This window comes from Ammodytes marinus (genome assembly GCF_949987685.1).
Source record: "Ammodytes marinus genome assembly, chromosome: 13".
NCBI lineage: Eukaryota > Metazoa > Chordata > Actinopteri > Uranoscopiformes > Ammodytidae > Ammodytes > Ammodytes marinus.
This window is the reverse complement of record NC_137217.1, coordinates 18,159,477-18,181,100: the sequence shown is the minus strand read 5'-3', so window position 1 is coordinate 18,181,100 and position 21,624 is coordinate 18,159,477. Positions and strand designations below refer to the sequence as shown.

The 21,624-nt window shown below is 42.2% G+C and overlaps 1 protein-coding gene across 4 annotated transcripts; it reads left to right on the top strand.

Annotated features, from left to right (window-relative positions):
- Positions 1–129: 129 nt before the first annotated feature.
- On the top strand, positions 130–21,555 carry setd2 (SET domain containing 2, histone lysine methyltransferase). Of its 4 annotated transcripts, none has more exons than XM_080039787.1 (22): positions 130–488; positions 7,226–7,247; positions 7,364–11,295; positions 11,392–11,523; positions 11,762–11,890; positions 12,296–12,419; positions 12,536–12,613; positions 12,709–12,806; positions 12,976–13,108; positions 13,336–13,470; positions 13,554–13,682; positions 13,764–14,795; positions 14,930–14,978; positions 15,063–15,342; positions 15,541–15,820; positions 15,929–16,270; positions 16,508–16,633; positions 17,270–17,406; positions 17,493–17,607; positions 18,822–18,896; positions 19,079–19,180; positions 19,807–21,555. In XM_080039787.1, exons 1-22 carry the CDS (start codon positions 454–456, stop codon positions 19,966–19,968), a joined length of 7,647 nt encoding a protein of 2,548 aa, XP_079895913.1. In that variant the 5' UTR covers positions 130–453; the 3' UTR covers positions 19,969–21,555. The 4 variants fall into 4 exon arrangements, with proteins under 4 accessions (XP_079895913.1, XP_079895911.1, XP_079895912.1 ...); XM_080039785.1 differs by adding an exon at positions 1,972–2,093 and having other exon boundaries at positions 15,541–16,270; XM_080039786.1 differs by having other exon boundaries at positions 15,559–16,270.
- The last annotated feature ends 69 nt before the right edge of the window (positions 21,556–21,624 follow it).

Sequence of the window (21,624 nt, the reverse complement as noted above, 5' to 3'; positions counted from 1 at the left end):
GGGAGTCACGTTGCAGTGCGCTCGGGGGTTCGCGCCAGCTCTCGTCCCACATCATGTGATGTTGTTGAACACAGCAGCCACAGCCAGAGAGACACTGCGTGTATTTGTGTGAAGTAAAGGTATCCCAAAGACACATTGTCCTTTGAGCAGACCAGGCTGTCAGTCTTTTTTGAAATTACAGGAGGAACGAATCAAGACACGTTCTGGATCTTGCCTTTTTGTTTTGTTGTTGTTGTTTTTTGATATCTCCTCCAACTCTTGGCTAACCATGTAAGCTCATGTTAGCTCTAAAGTACCAGCATTGACCCAGGCTGAAGCTGGGGCGCAGCAGCAACAGCAGCAGATCCTCTGATTCGACCATCATTTCATTTCCGACAGCTCCGTATGGATTTGACGTCGGCACACATTGTTGCTTGATGTTTCTCGAAGGGGCGATTACGGGTGATTTCGAAGATGGGGGAACCTTGTGACCTTAGGCACTTCGTGAAGTGAGTACCTCGTGAACCGCTGTTCACTGTTGTTGTTGTTTTTTTTACTTAACGTTACGTGTATTGGGGTTTAACCACCTCACCGCAAGTAAGACAAAACAGCAGCAGCAGCTAGCGTGCTACTAAAGCCGGGTGCAGAGACTGGAGTGTACGGGTCCATCATATCGTAAAACGGAAACTTATATCAAACCCGTTATGCTCATTCATTAAATGAGAAAGATAGAGTGCTCCTTGCTGCTCAAAAACTTTATTACCACGACTTTATCTATCAGTGACAGATAAATGACCGACAAGTAACCCATTAGTTAATGTTAGCCTAATCGCTGCTAGTTAGCTAACCCAGCTAGCGTTAGCTGCTGTTGAAAGTAGACTTAATTGGCTGGCCGTCTTTGTTTATACGAACAAATGTGGCTGTTTATCTCTGCTGCGCAGCCTAAAACGTCGTGCGGTTCACATTTCCAAGTATATCATTGTGGCAGTTCAACGACGGGAATTTAAGCACGGGCGCTAAGGCTATCTTTAAAAATGGCCCTAGGAAGCTCTCTGTTAACGTTAGCTAGCTCGACTTAGCTTAGCTGGTTGTGATATTATGTTTTACTGTAAAGCAGCGTCGAAGTCGAATAGCTATATTAATGTAGACTTCGCTGATTTCTTGTTACTTATTCATGAATAATGGCTGGGTTAATTAGTAAATAAATATTTATAAGATATTTTACCAAATTGACAGGTTTTCTACACTTCACCTGGTCGTTAGTATAGTGGGTAGAAACATCCCTTTAAAGGCCATGTTTTGGCTACATCCTCCCGCTCAGGCCATGCGTTATTTTTAGTTTAATAAATTGCTTCAAACCAGTTACCGAGTTTTGACAATAATGTTCAAGTGTAAGTTTACTGAAATACTAAAGCCATAGACTCCGTGTGTTCTTTGAACCATTTGCTTGCGCTTTTACGTGTCTAATAATGAGATGCGTGGTCACTACTCCCCCTGCATCCATGTTTCTCATTTGTCCTCGACAATTACAGTAGGCTACCATATATAAACAATCTCGGTGAATTTGACCTTACATGCTTAAGTTGTTTCAACTTTAACATGAGGAGTGGAGACGAGCAGCCCACCAAATATATAAAGGGGAAAATCCTTGTCTCACAGCATCAAATTAAAGACGTGTAACTGGTTTCTTTCTCCCCAGAACTACAGTGCTAGATAACAGGAAGGGAGGACACCCGTATACGATCGTTAATACTCAACGGTTGAAAGCATGTGGCACAAAGTAATTTCTGACTGTGTACATCAAGACAATGTGTTTTGCAAAAACCAGGCCAACTATTAAACACTATATTAAATGTGTGTCAACCAAAGCATTTGCAGGACTTCCCTCACACATCTATAATGTCAATAGTATACAACTTCCTCACAGACTAGCTGTAAACTGTGGTGGACAAACAACCTGCCTCATTGCAACCCTATCTTTCTTTTTGCCAGGTGTGGTGTCACTTTGGAGGGCTCATTTCTCTGATTTGGATTATACTTGGCCAGCAGCCTCTTCGGGCCTTCTAATCCTAGACGAGTTTCTCAATGGACACTCTGCTCAAGTCTGAGATCAGGTATTAGACAGTACCAAATACCATTCACAGTGTGTGTCTTGCGAAGAGTAGTTTAGTTTGCTATGAATTTGGAAATAGGTTATCAAGTTGTTTTTTGTTTTGGCATTTATTTACTGAGACGTATTGATACCAAGGTCATCTTTATGTCTTGCCAATATTTATATTTGAAATAAAAATACAAGACGATCCTCTGCTTTGGGCTCTTTTTAAAAGGTAGACATCTGATCAAATGTTGTCCTCGCATGATCTCATGTTTTTATTGTTGACTGGTCAGTGTCCAGATGGGTTGTGTTTTTGTGCATTGTAGCGACAGATGCAGTACAAAGTACATAGGCCTGAACAGTATTATTCAACCAGCCTCTAGCCGGAGAGTTAAGCTTTAGCATACTTGTAAATGTGCTTACATGATTCTTACAAATTATTATTATTGAGTTGTATCCACATTGTTAATGCACTTATTTGTACGTTGCTTTGGATAGAATAATCAGTTTACTTATCTTTCATGGCCAGAGTGATGACATCATTAGTAAGAAAGAACCTAATTTGTAACAGAAATAATCTGAGTGCTTTGATCATGTGTCTTGTAGTATTGCTCATCTTTTTAGTTTATTAGCTGGAAACATGAAGCAGTTGTGCATTAAAGCTGCAGTTGATAATTTGAGCCGTTGGGATCCCAACGGCTGTTTTCCCAACGCTCTACCTGCTGTAGCTCCTCCCTCTGAACGACAGCTACGCGCGTTCATGTGAATTCAGTTACATTGACAGGAGACAAACACCATGTCCGATTCCGAGGTGATTAAACATTAGTAATGATAACTACATACGTACATATTGAGCATACATTTTAATCACAGACATACCATGTATGTTAGCTTAAAATCATTGTAAGTGTGCTGGTAGGCCTAACAAAAGTAGCTGTAACAGCCAGGCAAGATAGCAAACTAATTGTAACAGAGCGGAGAGGTGTGTGTGTATCTCCTACTATCTATGCTCCTGCTCTGACCGCAGCTGGGAGGGGCTGCTCGGGCAGTGTTGCCAACTTAGCGATTTTGTCGCTATATTTAGCTACTTTTCAGCCCCCCTGGCGACTTTTTTTTCAAAACAGCGACAAGCGACAAATCTAGCTTTTTTTCTGGTGTAATAGGTGACTTTTTCGCCGAAGCAAGTATCACTTTTAACGCTTCTCAACGAGCAGCGGGAGCCTCCTGGCCCGTCCCCCGTCACAGAGCACTGACAGACGGCCCGGTCCTCGCGCAGCATCCCCTCCCAGCTGCGGTCAGAGCAGGAGATACACCTCTCAGCTCGGGGCTGGAGCGAGGAGCGGGCTGCGTGTCAGTGCTCCCGCTGCTCGTTGAGAAGAGATGATACTTGCTTTGGCGAAAAAAGTCACCAGTAACACCAGAAAAAAAAGCTAGATTTGTCGCTTGTCGCTGTTTTGAAAAAAAAAGTTGCGAGGTCGCGGTCGGAGAGGTCTTGATGTGATAGGGCATGGCCGGTGTACTTTTTTTCAAGCTCTCTCCGTCTCCCTTTCAGCAGTTAACTTTTCAATATTCGTCTTTCCTCGTTTTTTTGCTGTCTTAGCGGTGTTAGTTGTTAGTATCCTGGGAATGGTAAATTGAGGGTTCGTTTGTGAAGACATTGCCACTCGCTGTCCGCCGTAGTAGCCTTGTACCAAACAGTAGGCTAGTGTCAGACTGCTAGGGTCGTGAACGCTCATGCAACTGACGCATCAACGTCGTTGCCAAGGTCCCACAGCCAATAAGAACGGAGAATCTGATCTCGCTCTCATTGGTCAAAATTAACATGAGCGGTGGCAATTTTGGGGGGCAGCACACAGAGGCAGGGGGGAGCAAAGTGATAAAAATATATTTTCAGACTACTTCACCTACATATAGCTGAATGGCTATTATGACAGTTTTGCCAAATATTACAGTAAAAAAACTCTCAACTGCAGCTTTAAGGTTGAAATAACATTCCTGTAGTGGTTGTAAAACATATTTGAAACGTGAAGCACTGTCTCAAAGGTAGAGTCCATTTATCATTCCAATGTAAACTGCTTGTTAAATACCTCTCTGTATAGCAGAATGTCACTGCAATAATGTCTCATTTTGAAGATTACTGAGAAAAAGGAAGGGATTATATCCTTAAGGATAAAATGACCCAATTGTTTCACTGGCTGCACCCATATTGAGCTTACCCCAAGGAAAACACACACACTTTCATAGGAAAAAAGAGGAACAAAAACCTATTTATTCACTTAGAATACTTATATACCTGTGCTTCTTTGTTTTTGTGATTTGTTCATTTTGCTGTTTTTTAAATTGGTGTCACCAGTTTCTAATTAGGCAATTAATGATCTGATGTGTATTTGTTAGGTTATTGGTTGGATATATTATTTCCAACCTTTGTTTAATCCTCACAGATCATCTAAATATGTTCATCAGACATTTTGTTAACAATAAGCACTTGTTTTGTTTTATGTAACTTACCGAGGGTAAGGAATTAAGTTTGACCTTTGATATATTCCAGTCTGAAAATAATATTTTTTTTGTCAGGGAGTCAGGGGGAATAAAAATCGTACCTGAAAATAAATCTTACAAACTTGACTCCTGCCAAGGAGGCTATCTAGTTGGAAACATTCTATATTTTATTTTACAAAAGGTCAATCGTTGTCTTTCTCTGCATGGTGGAACCGTAGCCTCACAATAATAGATTGATCTTCCGGAAGACAATCCTGTCCATCTTATTCGCAGCTTTCACTTTTTTTCATGTTTGCATGGGTCTACTATGGGTGCACTAGTCTTCTTCAACACCAATGTCATTCTCCTGATATTTCTGTAGAGCAAGGCCTTGGCCTTAGAACTAAAGGTATGGTTCAAGGGCAGTAGAAAATGATGACCTAGCTCCAAAAAGTTTAGGACATATGAAAAGCAGAGGAGATAGTTCTGTACTTATAACTAATAACATCTAGCTTGGGTTAGTTTAAACCTGCAGTGTGTAGAATTTTGGGTTTTATTTCCTAGCAGATTTTGTTGAAAGTAATTATAATATCCATAAGTACGTTTAATTTAGTGCATAATAGCTGAATTTTTTTTTTGGAATTATTTATTTTTCCCTTAGAAAGGATCTCATATATGTCCATATTTCTGCATATTTTGGACCAAGGCCTAGTGCCGCCATCTTGAAAGTGTCATAGTTGGAATGTCATCAGGTGCATTGTTTAAAATGTAGAATTGTTCTTGTCCTTGAAGGCCACTGTAGCTTCTGTTATTGTTCAAAAGGGTTGGGGTTACCCAGGGAGCGTTGCATTCTAGAACTTTCTAGATGATGTCATATTACACACTGCACCTTTAACACACGTTTTTCTGAGAACTGGTATTTCATTAAATTAAAAAAATACAGGATAGGCGTATTATTACTTTCAACAATCTGTAAATTGGGACACCAAGAGAAAATGCTTCTAGCCAAACAGTAAGTCAAATTCAGTAAGTAAGTAAAATGTATTTATAAAAGCACATTTATAACAGTTTGCACTGACCAAAGTGCTGTAAATAGTGCATTCAGTAGGCCAACATGAAGGCAAAATAACAACAACAATAGAAAAATAAAGATTAAAATATAAGAATATAACCCAGACATCCACACACAAACATAGACAGTAGTGCAGAGGTCAGATAGCTAATGGGGAGGGAAAGCCAGGTTGTACAGATGGGTTTTGAGCCTTGATTTAAAGGCATAACTGGAGGGGGCATCACGTATGTCAGGTGGCAGTTGGTTCCACAAGCGTGGAGCAGCTACTGCGAAGGCCCAGTCACCTTTTTGTTTGAGTCTGGATCGGGGGATGTGGAGAAGACCCTTATTAGAGGATCTAATAGGCCTTTCACTCTAAAATGAACCAAGAGTCAGTTCCAGGCTGGTGTTGGGGTCAGTTCAAAACTGGTTACAGCCTTATCCCAGTTATGAACCGGTTGGTTTCACATCGACCGGAGACAGCCATGGAGCCGGCAAAGAGAGCAACGTCATGACGTCACTGTAAACGTGTGTGTACGTCACCCGATGCCGCTGCTCTTGTGGCTAACGCTAAAGCTACCGCTAGCTTTAAGCACAACAACAGCGGCGAATACGTCTTATTTTTACACTTGTTGGCTCTCGCTTTGCTTTCTTAAGCAAACAGGACCCATACAGCGTATTCTCGCCGGTCAATTTGATCGCTACGTTCGGTAATTATGTTATGTTTACGTCTCGTAGTAGCGGTGTTTTTAAATATGGCGGGCATGAGGTTTGAGTTGCTCTGGTTGGTCAGGATAATCCCTCCCCCAGCCGCTGGCGCAAGCAGTTCTTATCAAACCCTGCTCAATCCTGGGGTACGAGTTCCCCCGGTTTTTACGGCCCGGAGCAGGCTCTCTGGCGGTGTGAAACCAAAACACTGGCTCTAACTCCGAACAAGCCCAGAACTAGCGCTGATTTTGCGGCGGTGTGAAAGGCCTATTAGGGGCTGAGTGGGCGTGTAAAAGGTCTGCTATATAAGATGGGGCCTGACCATTGAGGGCTTTGAATACCATGAGAACTGTCTTAAACACAGATGTCTATGTCCTCAAAACTAAAGTCTTGGTCAATATCTTGCCGTCACTGCACCATGATATACAATGATATGGCTGGCTGATAGATGTCAAAGCTATCCAAGTAGTTTTGTCATATATGTCAGCTATTTCCTGTCGCTCTCTGCTATTTATAAATTGATGAAATGGTTGAGATGAATTTCAAAATTGCATACTTTACGTGTTTTCGTAAACATAAACTTCACTAACTACAAATCTCAAGTATGCTCATTACTACACCAGTAAACCAGGCCTCTTTTAACTTTAAGATTTGGAAAAAAAGAATACCTTACATTGTTGTACCGGTAGATCGGTTAATAGATGGTGTGCTTCAAAACTGTTTACACCTAATATCACACACAATGTTGCTATTCAGGGATATGTTCACATCCAACAAGGTTACATTGAGAATTTAGTTTTTTAGAAATCCCACATAAACACCATAAAGTTATTTTATATAAAGCTAGATGAACTGTGTAAATTGATTGATCTCTTTTCTCTCTTTCTTATCTTCCCATGATGTTATAACCCAAGAGAGGAGGGGAGTGGTGCCTCGGTACGTATTAACTAAACAAACAAACTAAATGAATGTTACAACTGTTATGTCTAATTTAACATTTCTCTTAAAAACTCAGGTTACAGCTTTATTACATGGTCTCTCTCTTATTTTAGGTGAAGGTGGAGGGCCTATCCAAGGCAGCTTTAATCAAAAGCCTGTCTCCAAGGGTCATGCTATCCAACCATCTTTTGCCTAAAGGGACCAAGATGAAGGTCAACCTAGAGGATCAGGGTCGTCAGAAAGTGTCCTTCAGCTTCGCTCTGACCAAGAAGCCCCTGCAGAGCCCGTTCTTCATCCCTGCCAGCCCTGAGAAGTCTGCCACTGAACCTCTACCTGCCTCGTCACAGTCAACCTCAGACAAAGAAGGGCAGGATGCAGACAGTAAAACTGAGCAAAAGCAGATCCCCGTGGTGCCAGTCTCTTCATCCCCAAAACTGAAAACGGACTTAGCAAGGATGCATTTTAAAAAGCAAATTCTAAGTGTTTCTGTGACTGAAGAGAAATCAACATCTGGTGTGCCAGAGGAGCCACCCTCAGAATTGCAGAAATCGGCAAGTACGAGTGTAACCGAATTCCCAACTCCCCAGCCTCAGACTGTTGTCAGTGTCTGCCCCTCTGAGAATGCTCACATTGAGGCCCCTGAGCCGAGGTTAAACCCTAGCCTCAAGAAACCTACTACTTCCTCAGGAAAAGATGGAGAAGGTTCCAGCAGTACTGAGCAGGACAGTAAGATATACAAAAGGAAAACCAGGTCTCAATCGAATAGTGCTCCCCCTGGCTCAGAGTCTGATGGAGATTCAGTCCAGATGTCTTCCACCCTCAAATCAGTTGACTCCAAAAGTAAAACAAACTCTGACAGTAAAAGCAAAGAGGCAAAAAAGTCTTCCTCTGGTTCAAATGTGGAGGAAAAAGAAAAAAGTTCCTCAAAGCGGTCGGAGCATCACGAAAGGTCTTCTAGTTACTCCAAACCAGAACGTGATTCCAGACACACATCTTCACGCTCATCTCGATCAGACAAAGATCGCAGAAGATCAAGGTCTAGATCACGGTCGAGATCAAGAGGATCTCGAACAAGTTCATCTCACTCCAGGTCAGAGAGGTCCCGAGGTGACAGAGGATCACGCTCTGAAAGGTCATACTATCATGATTCTGATAGGAGATCAAACAGGAGTTCTCCACGCAGAGAGAGAAGACGTTCTCGGTCTCGAACTGACAGAACTCGGGACAGTTCAGACTCGGAGGACGACCATAGGAAGACAAGAACAAGGACAAGTGACTCCAGTAGATCGTCTGCCCATGCAAGCTCTCACAAAGAGTCAAAATCATCATCCTACTCAAAATCTGAAAGAGTCTCTAAATCTGCAGATTCTCCTGTCTCATCAGAGATGGATAAAAAAATACAAACATCAAAGTCTGAAAGGACTTCAAAGCGACTATCAGACTCTGATTCCCAGCGCAAGTGCTCTCCAGAGCTGGACTCCAGTAACCGTAAATCTGGCTCCCATCACAAGTCAGAGACCAAGAGCAAATCATCTTCTTCCAGTATGCATCCCCATTCTCAAACGTCTGAAAAAAGACAAAAAAGCAGCTCTAGTGACTCTGAGGCAGATCATAAAGGAAAATCACTGGCCTCTGACAAAAGCTCTGGCTCTGAAGACAACTGTAAAAACTCCCAAAAGAAAACCAGTAGGACAGAAACAAAACAGATAACCCATTCTAGATCTTCAGTGAAACCCAGTGGACACGATAGAAAATCAACTGACATATTTCACAGCCCCAGCAAAACACTGTCATTTGGGAATTCCACAGAATTGTGTTCTAAAAGTGAAAAAGAAAAGTCGGATTCCCAACAAGGTGAAAATGAACGTAGTGATCAGGATCCTAAGGAAATTTTCTCTTGCACTGATAAGACTTTGCAAGAATCGCCATCAAAGAGAAAAGAAAGAGAATCAGGCCTTGACGTTGGGAAGACCAATGTCTCCACTTTAACCTCAAGTGAAAGCCTAACGCATGTAAATGCCCCCCTGAAAAACTTGACCAATGTGAAGGATAGCCTTTCCTCAAATAACCGACCACATGTGAACTCAAATGCAGCTGTCTTAATTTCATGTAGTAGTACTGATATTATAATGTGCAGCCAGGACAAGAACCTTGTTGACTGTTCACTTGGGCCAAAGTCCTTACTTGATACCAGAGATATACCTGTCACACCTGATTTCCAACAGAACACTAAACCAGATATTGTTGAGCTCAATAAGGTGCCAACAGTTGAAGAGCAGTGTGGCACAAGAGTGCTGCCCGAATCGGATTCATTGTGTCTTCAATCTGTGAATCAGCCGACACTTGAACAGCAAAATATGGATACTGTTAAAAAGAACAACAGTAGTAGCACCAAAAAGTCCAGATGGGATATTGTCGGGCAGGACACCTCAGAGGGTGATAATTCACAGCGGGGTCTTTGTGCAGAGACTAAGCATACTGTTAAAAAAGTGGTCTCTGTGAAACAAATAGCTTTTTTTACAGACAATAGCCAACCAGACTCTGACCTTAAAGATACTATTCAACAAGAAGCTGAAACACATTCCATGGTGGTGAAGCAGAATAAGATCTCTAAGCAGGAAGTCGGCTCTGACAGCAGATCCATGACTGATAAATACAAAGACCAAAGTGAGCCTTCACAAGCAAGCACCAGCATTGACCACTGTGACTTGAAACTGAGCGTTTCTCAAAAAACAAACACCAATAAGCCTCTGCACACAAGTGATACATCACAGGTAGACAAAGCAGCAGAAATGTGGAATGGTGATGAGGAAACATCCAAGAACATCTCTCACAAGATCAAATCAAGTAAGAGAACATCACTTAATCAGGATGCATTGGGAGGACAGAGTGAGGCCAGTGATAGTGACAATTCAGAATATGACTCAGATTGTGATGAGGCTATAAAACGATTGCACTCCGTGGTGGTGGTGCCCAAGAATTCTTCTCTAACAATGGATACACGGGATACAGGAGCTTCCCCAAATACTAACATGAATAGTTCAGAACTTCAGAATGAGGGTGACGTCCCAAAACAAAGGCAGGGGAGTCCTTCCTCTGCATTTGTTGAGACCAGTGGTCCATGTGCTGGTGTAAATGACTCATCTAACAGAAGTATCTTGTGGCAATCCCAGAGTAACATGATCGATAGCACCAGTCACTTAGAGAGTTTGAGCTCCATACGTGCCCAGTGTTACATGACTGGTCAAATCAGAGCTCATGGGAGCTCCACAGATCCTACCCACAGCCTTGATAATTCAAAACAGCATGAGCAAAGGCACGGACAGCTTAATGTTTGCAACACAGGTGAAAAGATGTTATCTCTTTACCAACATGGTGATTTTTCCAAAGCTGACAATATCAATGACAAGAATGGATTTAACTTGGGTTGGGATTTTTCACAAGCAGAACAGCCCAGTAGTACATACCAACAGCCTGATAGCAGTCATGGGTCACAGTTACTGAACACTAAACTGACAGAAAGCTCTCCTAAGGAGCAGGAACATATGCAGAGTAACCACCAATCTCCTAACAAGCAGACTGTCAGAAACCCCTACCTCCATGTGCATGAACATTATCAGGATCATGCAGGTGAAATCCATCCAGACTCTTTAACCAATGACCATGATGACTACAGCAGGCATAAATCATTAAGTAAAACATCATCAAGCTTTGTACAAGGTCATGAAATAAGCAGCAACAGCAGGGGCTCTGCTGTGCCTGATCTGCCTAGGGAAGAACATTTTCGTCCCCACAGAGGCCGGGGCCCTCCCAAGAAAAGACGTCCAGAGATTGAGTCAGAATCAGACAACGAGGCAGAAGCGGGGCCTGCAGACAAGAGGGAGCGTATAGGAGATGCTGACATCTCTAAGGAAAGTCACATCAAAGCCAAGGTACTGACTCTGCAAGACTTTCGTGACGCCAATAATTGGAGAGAGTCTGCCAAGTCTAAAAAGATGCCCCCTTACTTCGACTTGATTGAGGAAAACATGTACCTGACTGAGAGGTAAGGTGTTGTTTCTATAAATAATGTCATAATAAAATATTTTAAGCACTTAAAAGCTTAAGTTTTTAAAACAAAATTAAAATGTTTTTTTTTAAGAAAGAAGAGCAAATCTCATAGAGATATCAAGAGAATGCAATGCGAGTGCCCATTGCTACCCAGAGAGGAGCGAACAAGAGGAGTATTTGCGTGCGGTGAAGACTGTTTAAACCGGCTGCTGATGATTGAGTGGTAAGTTGATTGTTACAGATAAAGCTGCAACATGTAAATCCTCCAAACCTTAAAGGTTTATTAAATTAAATTTAAAAAAAATGTGGGTTTCCTGGCTTAGCAAAACCTGGAATTGTGTAAAAAAAGAAAAAAAAAATTGTTACGTAGAGGAGAAAGATACAGAAAAATAAATTACAAAATATCTTTACTTTCTTGTCTTGAACAATGTTATTAATTTATTATTATTATTTTTTCTCAGCTCTTCCCGGTGTCTAAATGGATCCTACTGCTCTAATCGACGCTTTCAGATGAAACAACATGCCGACTTCGATGTTATCCTTACGGAAGACAAGGGTTGGGGACTACGGGCAGCCAAAGACTTGATTGGGTAAACCTCTTTAAAGCTTTCAATAGAGCATTTCTAATGTTTTTCTAACAATAAACAAGATGAAATTATTATTTTTTTTTAAATTAGTAGTAATTGTGTGGTTACCCAGTACCCACTTTTAATTGATTGCATGAGGCTACATAGTCAAGGTTTTCATGTTGTTGTTTTCATCGCCGTACAATAGAAAATGGTTACAAAACTATTTTAACTGTTTGATGTCTACACTTCTATGATTAGAGTAAATCAATGTAATGTTAAAAAGTTATTATTTTTTTTTAAATTGTCTGTTGTGATGACGGTTTTATCTTTATTGTGGGAAAAAATGGTGAAACATGTCTCTGGAATCAAACCTTTGTGTGCAGTTTATTAATATCTGTTTTGTTATTATTTGTTTTACCATTTCAGAAACACCTTTGTACTGGAATACTGCGGGGAAGTATTGGACCATAAAGAGTTCAAAACAAGGGTGAAAGAATATGCTCGCATGAAGAACATACACTACTACTTCATGTCACTAAAGAATAATGAGGTAATTGATGATATTACACATCGCAATTAATGGTATTATCAAATCTGTAATTTGGTGTAATGATCTGGTAAAGTGTCTTGCATGAAGACTTGACATTGCATTATATTTATTTTCAGATAATTGATGCAACACTGAAGGGTAATTGCTCTCGGTTTATGAACCATAGCTGCGAGCCCAACTGTGAGACCCAAAAGGTACAGAATAAGGAAAGCACTTTATTAATACACTTTCAAGTTAACTTACTAAAGACTAACTTACCTGGTACTGTTTTTTTTAAATCCCATTCCAGTGGACTGTGAATGGCCAACTTAGAATTGGGTTCTTCACCACCAAGGCTGTCACTGCAGGAACTGAGCTGACCTTTGATTACCAGTTCCAGAGATACGGGTAAAGTTTCTCTGCATTTATTTATTTCTCAACACTTGTATTTTGTGCTGTCTATGTTTTTCGTCTATGTACTTAACATGTATATATCGTAGATACTGTACGTTCATAAAAAGTGGTTATTTAACCGTCTCACTCATGGCTTTTTTGTCTGTTTTATCTTTTCCTACAGCAAAGAAGCACAGAAATGCTTCTGTGGAGCACCCAGCTGCAGAGGCTTCCTGGGTGGGGAGAACAGAGTTAGTGTTCGGGCAGCTGGAGGAAAGATGAAGAAAGACCGCAGTCGCAAGAGTGCTCTCACCACGGTCAGTTCTTTCAGTCATATTTGAAAGTTCGTCTTGTCATCGGTTTTACACGTGGCTGGCAGTAATTTTGTGGTTACACTTTAATTGGTATTCAACAACTTATAGTTTGTATTTTTAGTCATAGTAATGCTAGCTCTGTCTTGTACGTATTCAGGCTAAAATGTATACCCGATTCTCCAAGAACAATGTGTTATTTGTGCTGATGACCTCACTTTGTCTTTCGTCAGGTTGATGAGGAGCTGGAGGTATTGCTGGAGAATGGTGAAGGCCTGTATGATGAGAAACAAGTGGTGTCTATCTGCAGATTAATGGTTCGAGTGGAAACCATGGAGCAGAAACTCACCTGCCTCAAGCTCATACAAGTATGACCTCAGCAGTTCATGTCTTGTTGACATTGTAATCATATCATTTTCAGTATGTAATATGATATGTTTGTGTTTCCCAGGATACTCAAAATCCATCATGCTTGAAGCAGTTCCTGGATCATCATGGATTGTCTTTGCTGTGGATATTCATGGTGGAGATTTCGGAAGCTAAAGGCAACAGTGCCAATAACATCAAACTGCAGTCACAGGTGACGTGTGATTGATTTGCATGTGCTGTCATATATATGAAGATTTGCTTTAGGAATACTGATACTATGTTCTTTTTGCAGATTATGAAGACATTGGCAGTACTGCCTATCTCTACTAAGAACATGTTAGAGGAGAGCAGAGTCCTGACTTTCATTCAGCGATGGGCCCAGACAAAAACCCTCCCTCAGCCTGCTGAAATGGATGGCTACTCCAGCGAGAACACCTCGCGTGCTCAAACGCCACTAAACACTCCTGATGGTTCCTCAACCAAACTGTGTCCGGAATTGGATGGTGATTCGTCCAAACCTGCTGTTTACCGCCGCCTTAAAATCATTAGTGAAAACAGTCTGGACAGCGCACTCTCTGATGCTAGCAAAGCATCTGACGGGAAGGAGGAAGATGAGGAGGACGATGATGAGGAAGAAGATGAATCCTCACGTTCAGGCCTTCCTGATGGCAAACAGCTGAAGACAGACCTAGTGTGTGAAGCTACAAAAACAATGGAGGTAACGACGGAAGAGTCGGTGAAAGAGGAAAAACAGGAAGAGACTGGGATGTGTTCAAGTAGGCAACACCAACTTGAAACTGAGGAGGTCAAAGAAAAATTTGAGTTGGATTTGAATGAGGGTCAGAAAAATGAGCCTGAGGGGTCAAAAGAGCCTAGTGAAGAACAGGAAAGTATGGAAGAGCAGACCAGTCAGGCAGTGACAGAAAAGGCTGACCTGGAAGTTGACCTGCCCTCGGTTAAAGTTCTTGAGCCAGAGAGTCAGTCAATCCAAACACCTGTAGCTGATCTGCCGTCCGAGGAGCCTTCGGAGAACATGGCAGCCCAGGCAGAGAAACAAGACGCTGAGAAACCTGGTCCTGTCATCGGGGCACAACGTGGGGAATCTACCACTGATGCTGCCCAAAGCTCTGAGACCCCAGAGGCCAGTTTTCCCTCTCAGGTCATAGTGACCCCTGTGGACCCATCGGTGATAGGAACTCCTTCTCAGGATGAAGAGGAAGGTGTGTCAGATGTGGAGAGCGAGAGGAGTCAGGAGCCTCCACTCAGTGCTTTGGACATTATTGGCATGGCTGCCAGGCTTCTGGAAAGCTGGAAAGATTTGAAGGTGAGCTCAAACAGAGTCACTAATTCAAAGGCAGACATTGTCAAACGTGCATACGACTGTTTTTCTTTTTGCAATCTGTTTGCATGCTGTTGTTTTATTAACTTTTGAAGTCAACGTTGTGCTTGTCATTTCAGGAGGTGTATAGAATACCTAAGAAAAGCCAGGTGGAAAAGGAAACAAATGGTAAGTTTAGTCAAATGCCAATCTTAGCCTGGAATTCTTCTTTTTTTTTTGTATGGTTTTTAAACTAATTAGATTTTCTCACAGATCGCAGCCGAGATCGAGATACAGCTCTGACGCCACGTGCCACTTCTGGTAGCCGAGAGCGTGAAAGGGAGCGAGAGAAGGAGAGGGAACGCGACAGAGATTATGACAGGGACAGGGACAGGGATCGAGACTGGGACAGGGAGAGAGACAGAGATCGCGAAAGGGAACGTGATCGAGGTTCTGACAAAACTCCACGAAGCACTGAAAGACGGAGGAGACGCTCCGCCTCTCCACCGCCATCATCCTACGAGAGGAACAGCAGCCGACGCACTGAGGAACGGTAAGTCTTCTCATGTTTGGTATAACATTGTGTGATCTCTGTTCAGCAGTATACAGTATTACTAAGGTTTTTGCATTGAACTCTAATGACCCTTTTTGTTTATGGGCGTATTTCAGGCCACTCAAGGACACATTACGTGTAAAAATCAAAACAAATGCCCAACAATAGAACTATTGACTTGTTTTCTGAATTTTGAAGGTTTGACCCATCTAACAGCAGCAAAACACCAAGGGGAGCTAGTGGCAAGGAGCGAAACAAGCTGACCACCGAGGAGCGCAGGAAGCTGTTTGAGCAGGAGGTGGCTCAGCGGGAAGCCCAGAAACAGCAGCAGCAGCTACAACAGCAGCAGCAGCAGCAGCTTCAGACCATGGCTTATGACCCTGCTGTAGCCTATGCCTCCAGCCCTGGCTTCATCACCTACCCTCCTGGATATCCCATTCAGACCTTTTTGGATCCCACCAACCCCAACGCAGGAAAAGTACTGTTACCTACCCCTCCAGTTGAGCCCAACCTGACCTATGAACAGACGCCTCCACAGTGTCTTATTTCAGATCTCGGACTGACCTCTCCATCCTCCACTCCCCAGGCCATTCCAGTCTCTAATCTCTCTCAACACATCGACGCCACCAACCTCACCGCTGGCGCCCCGCAGCAGTATGCCCAGCCGACTGTAGCAACCCAGGACGCCGGAGTGGCTGTCCTCCCTGTACCGCCTCCAGCAGCCCCGCAGGTACAGGGCCAGCAGAGCTATACCACTCTGTGGGACCCCACTACTCAGCAGGCTGTGACCGTGCAGACACAACCTACACAGCAGTACGCCCCACCCCCACCACAGGCTCAGACGGCCATCTACTACCAGGGCCAGCCGTGTCAAACCATCTACAGCATCCCCACCGCCTACACTCAGGCCAACACTCCTGTTATACAGGTAGGTGGATCTTTTGCCTGGGTTTTGAAGATCATACATGAGCATACATGACTTTATTTTTGCCATTCATGTGAAAACTCAGGCCAACACTCCTGTTATACAGGTAGGTGGATCTTTTGCCTGGGTTTTGAAGATCATACATGAGCATACATGACTTTATTTTTGCCATTCATGTGAAAAACCCTTTCTATCTATTGTAACTGAACTGTTCCAAATAAACTTTTGTGTTTTCTGAAGGCGTACACCGAACCCACAGCCAGCTACCTGCATGGCCAGCCTGTGTATCCTGGTCATCAGCAGGGAGTGGTGGTGCAGCAGGGGGGCACAGTCACCACCATTGTCACATCCCAAACTGTTCAACAGGTAATGCATTCACACTATGTCCAGTTTTCAAAGCATATGGAGAAAAGGGACTGCATATTAAATGGATATTAGTTGACAAAAGAATAATAGTTTGGTTTGAAAGGGGGGGACAGAAGCATAGGAATGATGAAATGTTTGTGACAATTTTTTTTGGATGTAGTCTTTGTCCTTGAGCAGCACAAGGCATCTGGAGGATACTTTAGGCAGTTTAACTCTCTTGAAGATCTTTGAGGGAAATCTTTTCAGTAACCTGTATTCATGCTCTTTGTGAATTTAAAGTAACAATCTGTGGCCACAAGGGGGTATACTACCCCCTTGGCCACAAGGGGGTAGTATACATCTAAATTATGCAGCTCTTGAGTGCTACAGTAAGTGAATCCAAGATCTGTCTCATACAATAACAAATGCCCCTTAAGATGTGACTAAAGTTAGAACACATAAAGGAAATGACTCAACAGGCTCCATTTGTGAATAGGAATCTAAATGCAATTGTGTATGACGTAAAACTACAGTTTCCATCAAAGATTAAGCATCAGGTTCTTTCTCTTATTAAATCCAGAATAGATAATTGGTAACTTCAAAGTAAAGCTACATGGATTTGCTGCCAATGCTGATTTTCTGTCTCCGCCTGTCCAGGAAATGATTGTACCCAACAATGTGATAGACCTGCCTCCTCCATCTCCCCCAAAACCCAAAACTATCGTCCTACCTCCCAACTGGAAAGTTGCTCGGGACCCTGAGGGCAAGATCTACTACTACCATATTGCTACAAGGTTGGTATCGCTGTGTTCCTGTGTTTTTGCCCCTAGAAACCTCCTGCACGTATTTCGATCTGACACCACTTCCCTGTGCCTATTAGGCAAACACAGTGGGACCCTCCGACTTCCTGGGAAGTTGGTAGTGACAACACCAGTGTGGACCATGAATCTGAGATGGATCTGGGAACACCCACCTATGATGAGAATCCTGACAAGGTAAACATTTAGGATTGATCATTTATGTTATGAAATGCAAAATAAGTTCTGGTGCTTTTTGCATTGTAGCAAACAGAAAATGTGAAAATAATTCTTAATTTGACAATAAGGAAGTATCTTTTTAATTTTTTTTTTTAGTTTGGCTCCCAGAAAGTTTGTGCTTGGGTGCAAAACATGATAGAAGTGTTTTTTTTTTCGAGGTAATTGAAGATGCTGTACCAGTGATTACTTGCAGCTGTTTTTTAAGAGGTGGGAGAAAGAAAAACACTCTTCACGACACCATATACATTGAGTCTTATCACCAGGCCGATGACTCTCCCCTCGTATAACGGCTTGATCAGAATCTACATGGAGATACAGATTTGAAGAGAGAATCTACTCCCTAACCCACAGCCTGCTCATCTGTCTGTCCCTTAACCTCAAGGCTGTAAGGGGAGGGGTGGCTCAGCTCATCTCTTCTTCCTGTGCCTCGTTTGTTTTTCCCCCCTCTTCATTTTTATCCTGGCTTTGAGGATAATAGAAACCATGTGGTGGACCCAGCATTCATTTATTTGTGGTTTCTTGTGTTGTAGTCTAACTACACAAGTGTCCCCTTTGTCTCTTTTACAAAGATGTAACGGAGTTGGAAGAAAAGCATTAAAAAGTGAGATGGTGAGATCCATGTTTTTCGTGCTACGTTTCCCGGCAAGAACAGCCACAAGGTCACGGATCATTTCCCAGCATGTGTTTATACAGTGGTGGTGTCCCCGTCCAGCGTTTGAAACTATGCCACATGCTATGCACTTGTTAAGTATCAGATTTCACTGTTCCTAGTTCTGGCACTGTGTGTGTCTGAATCTGTTTTACTTGAGTTTGACCCTCACCACTTTTGTTGTGGGTATACACAGTCAGCTGTTGCCGGCTTGCCTTTGTTTTTGAAGGCTGGGCCCTGATAGGCAGCATCCTGGCAGGATATCCCTGCTTTGTGTCAAGTAGCTGGTGAGCAGGTGCTGTTTGATGTGCCACTGAGCTTGATAGCTACTTTTTTTAAGGCAGTTGCCATGTTTGATTGAGCTTATGCACAGGTGGGGCCTCACTTGTGATTTTTACTTTTTTGTGTAAGTTTGTGACAAGTAACACTTGCAAAACGAAAATATTTTATGTACAAACAAACAACCTACTTGCAAAAAAGTACTTTAATCATCCGACCCATCTCTTCTAATATGTTGTTACAGTTTTCCACGAAGACGGCTGAGGCAGACACATCCAGTGAATTGGCTAAAAAGAGTAAAGAGACATTTCGCAAAGAGGTGAGAGTTTGGGGAAAACGATGTTTAAAGCAATGTTGTTTAACTGCAGCTGTTTTAATATTCAAAACTTATGCACCGTAACTCATGTAGTCATGATACCTGCAGCCATACATGAAAGTTTCATCATACATATTTCCTCTGTTTAACAAGTCCTTATTTGGATTTCTCTGTGTACTACCCAGATGTCCCAATTCATAGTGACATGTCTAAATCCTTATCGAAAGCCGGACTGCAAACTTGGCCGCATCAGCAACACAGAAGACTTCAAACACCTGGCTAGAAAGGTAAGATGAAAAACAAGATGTCTGCACCATGCAGTCCAAACTAATGCAGATACGTTTTTAACCTTTCTTTGGCCCCTACGTGGTCAGAGCACAGTGTGTAAGCATTGGTCAGCTTTTGACTTGAAGGGAAAAAGTTTTAAGATTTTCCCTCAAACCAAATAAATAGTTGAGCTCCCGCGATTTCTTCCTGTAGCCAAATGTTTGTGTATTATGCTTCTGCAAGAGAGTAGTAAGAACACATTGTACATGTAAACTATTATATCTTTCTCTCTCTTTTTTTTACTCATTCCTTTGTAAAAGCTCTTTTCAGCCAACATTTCTTCAAAGGGCTGCTTTCTGTTTTTCCATGGTTCCCGGTGGGTCCTTGGATTGTGTATTTAGGGAGTGGCTTGCACTCAGTGCCACTCGGACATACCAGCAGTCTGAGGACATGGGCACAATAAACAGAAAGAGCAGTTGGGCTTCGCTCCTTTTTAGAGATTGCATTTTAGTGTCTCAAATTGTAAAGGGCAGTCACTAAAAGAGCATTAAACCACCAAACCTCTCCACAACAGCTTAGATATACATTGTAATTATATAATTTATAACATGTCTCACTTTTTCCTCATCTCTGCCTATTTGTCTAGCTAACTCACGGAGTCATGAACAAGGAGCTGAAAGCTTGCACTAATCCCGAGGACCTTGAGTGTAATGAGAATGTGAAGCACAAGACCAAGGAGTACATCAAGAAGTACATGCAGAGATTTGGCTCCGTGTACAGGCCCAAGGAGGACACAGAGGTCTTCTAGCCTAGTAGGCAACACATTGCTCTGTGCCAACACAGGCCAAGCTCTGATTTGCCTTTAAATTCACTCCTCCATGTATGTACTGACCAGCCTGAACCGTGAAGTAGTTTCTTAATGTGTATTTATTACTAAAAATTGCACTGCTGTCCAAGAAGCTCTCCAGGCCCCGTGGATGGCGGCGGCTCGAGTGTCACCGAACAGACCCAAACTCCAAGTGCAGTTGCTGCTGTGTTCTCAAATGATGACACTGATGGGGTGCTATAGAGACTAATGTTTTCACTGACTGTTTGATTTTAAGCTATTTTAATTTTATTTTTCATTTGGTGGCTCTTAAAATGTTCCCCAGATGATCACCTCAATTCCACCTTTTGAACTCTTCTAGACCTGAACGAGGATTACACAAAGGAATCAGCTTTTGGTATCATATTTATCAAAGTTTCTTTTCTGCTTTCCACTGTTAAAAATGTATCGATGACAGAGCACCACCAAACATACACTCACACTCACTTCCTTTTTCTTGTGCACGCTTCAACCCCCTGCCACTGACTCTGTTTCTGGTGCTGCTTTTTAACTGTGCTGTGGAGGTCCAAGCTTCCACTCCTCAAACCCTGCCTTGTTAACCACAAGACTTTGGAGCCTCTGTTGTTTTATGAATGCATGAAGTAGGCTGAGGTCACAGTGGTATCCTTATGGAAATTCTTGCATTTCCATGTCTCTTGCTTCAAGTAATATGACCTCACGATGAGCTTCTTTACTCACAAGTACACATAGGGATCAGCCAATAACCAGCACATTGGCAATATGGTTACTCATTTCCATGTCTTTTATGAATTTGTGTATTATAAGGGGAGCAGGGTTTGAATGCCATGTTTGATGTGCTGTTTAGCTGTGTATCAGTTTTTCTCAATTTCATGTTCAACCCCTCCCCCAACTTGTTCTGCCCAGTGTCTTCTACTTACAGGAATAATGCTGAAAATGAAGGTTGTAGCATTGCAGTTTTAAGAGTTTCTTAACATCTTGTGTGTTCTGGTTCTTTTTTTTTTAATCAAATGTCCTAGTGAGACTTTAGAGCCTTGCTACACCCATTGATTTCCAAGATTTTTAAATGTAGTTTAATTAGCATTAGGTCTGGGGTTTGTTGCAGCGTATGTAATTGCATTAAACAAACAATGTTCCAACATATGTACATTGCTTTATATGTGAATATATTGAAAAATAGTTTTGGGAATGTTTAAATACGCAGACACTTTGTAAAAGGACTATCATTTCATGATTGAAAGTGTAAATAATGTGTAAAAAATTACCAAAGCTGTATGCAGGAGAGTAGGGTCAGGGAGCACAGTGGGCCCACCCTTACTAACCAGCTCATCCCTCCTGATGCAGTTCCCACATCAGCCTGTCAAACTTTGGAACCCACAGACTCACAGCTGTCTATTTTATTTCAGTGTTGGGGGAGATTTTCATGTTTTTTTGTTTTTATTATTTTTCTATGTACAAAGTAAGTTTCACCCTACTCTACTGTAAGTATTGTGTAAGCACATTGTCATACCGAGTGTACAAACATTTTAAAAGATAATAAACTTTTTTTGTAAAACATTACCGTTTCCCTGCTGTGCCACTGAATTGGTGTTCACTTGGGTGCCTGTTTAACTCCCAACA

Bases quoted from the DNA above. Each gene is read 5' to 3' on its own strand.
- setd2 (XM_080039784.1), top strand. From the start codon at position 454: ATGGGGGAACCTTGTGACCTTAGGCACTTCGTGAA. The intron at 12,807-12,975 runs GTAAAGTTTCTC...CTTTTCCTACAG, and splicing joins TACCAGTTCCAGAGATACGG to CAAAGAAGCACAGAAATGCT. The intron at 17,407-17,492 runs GTTGGTATCGCT...TGTGCCTATTAG, and splicing joins TACTACCATATTGCTACAAG to GCAAACACAGTGGGACCCTC.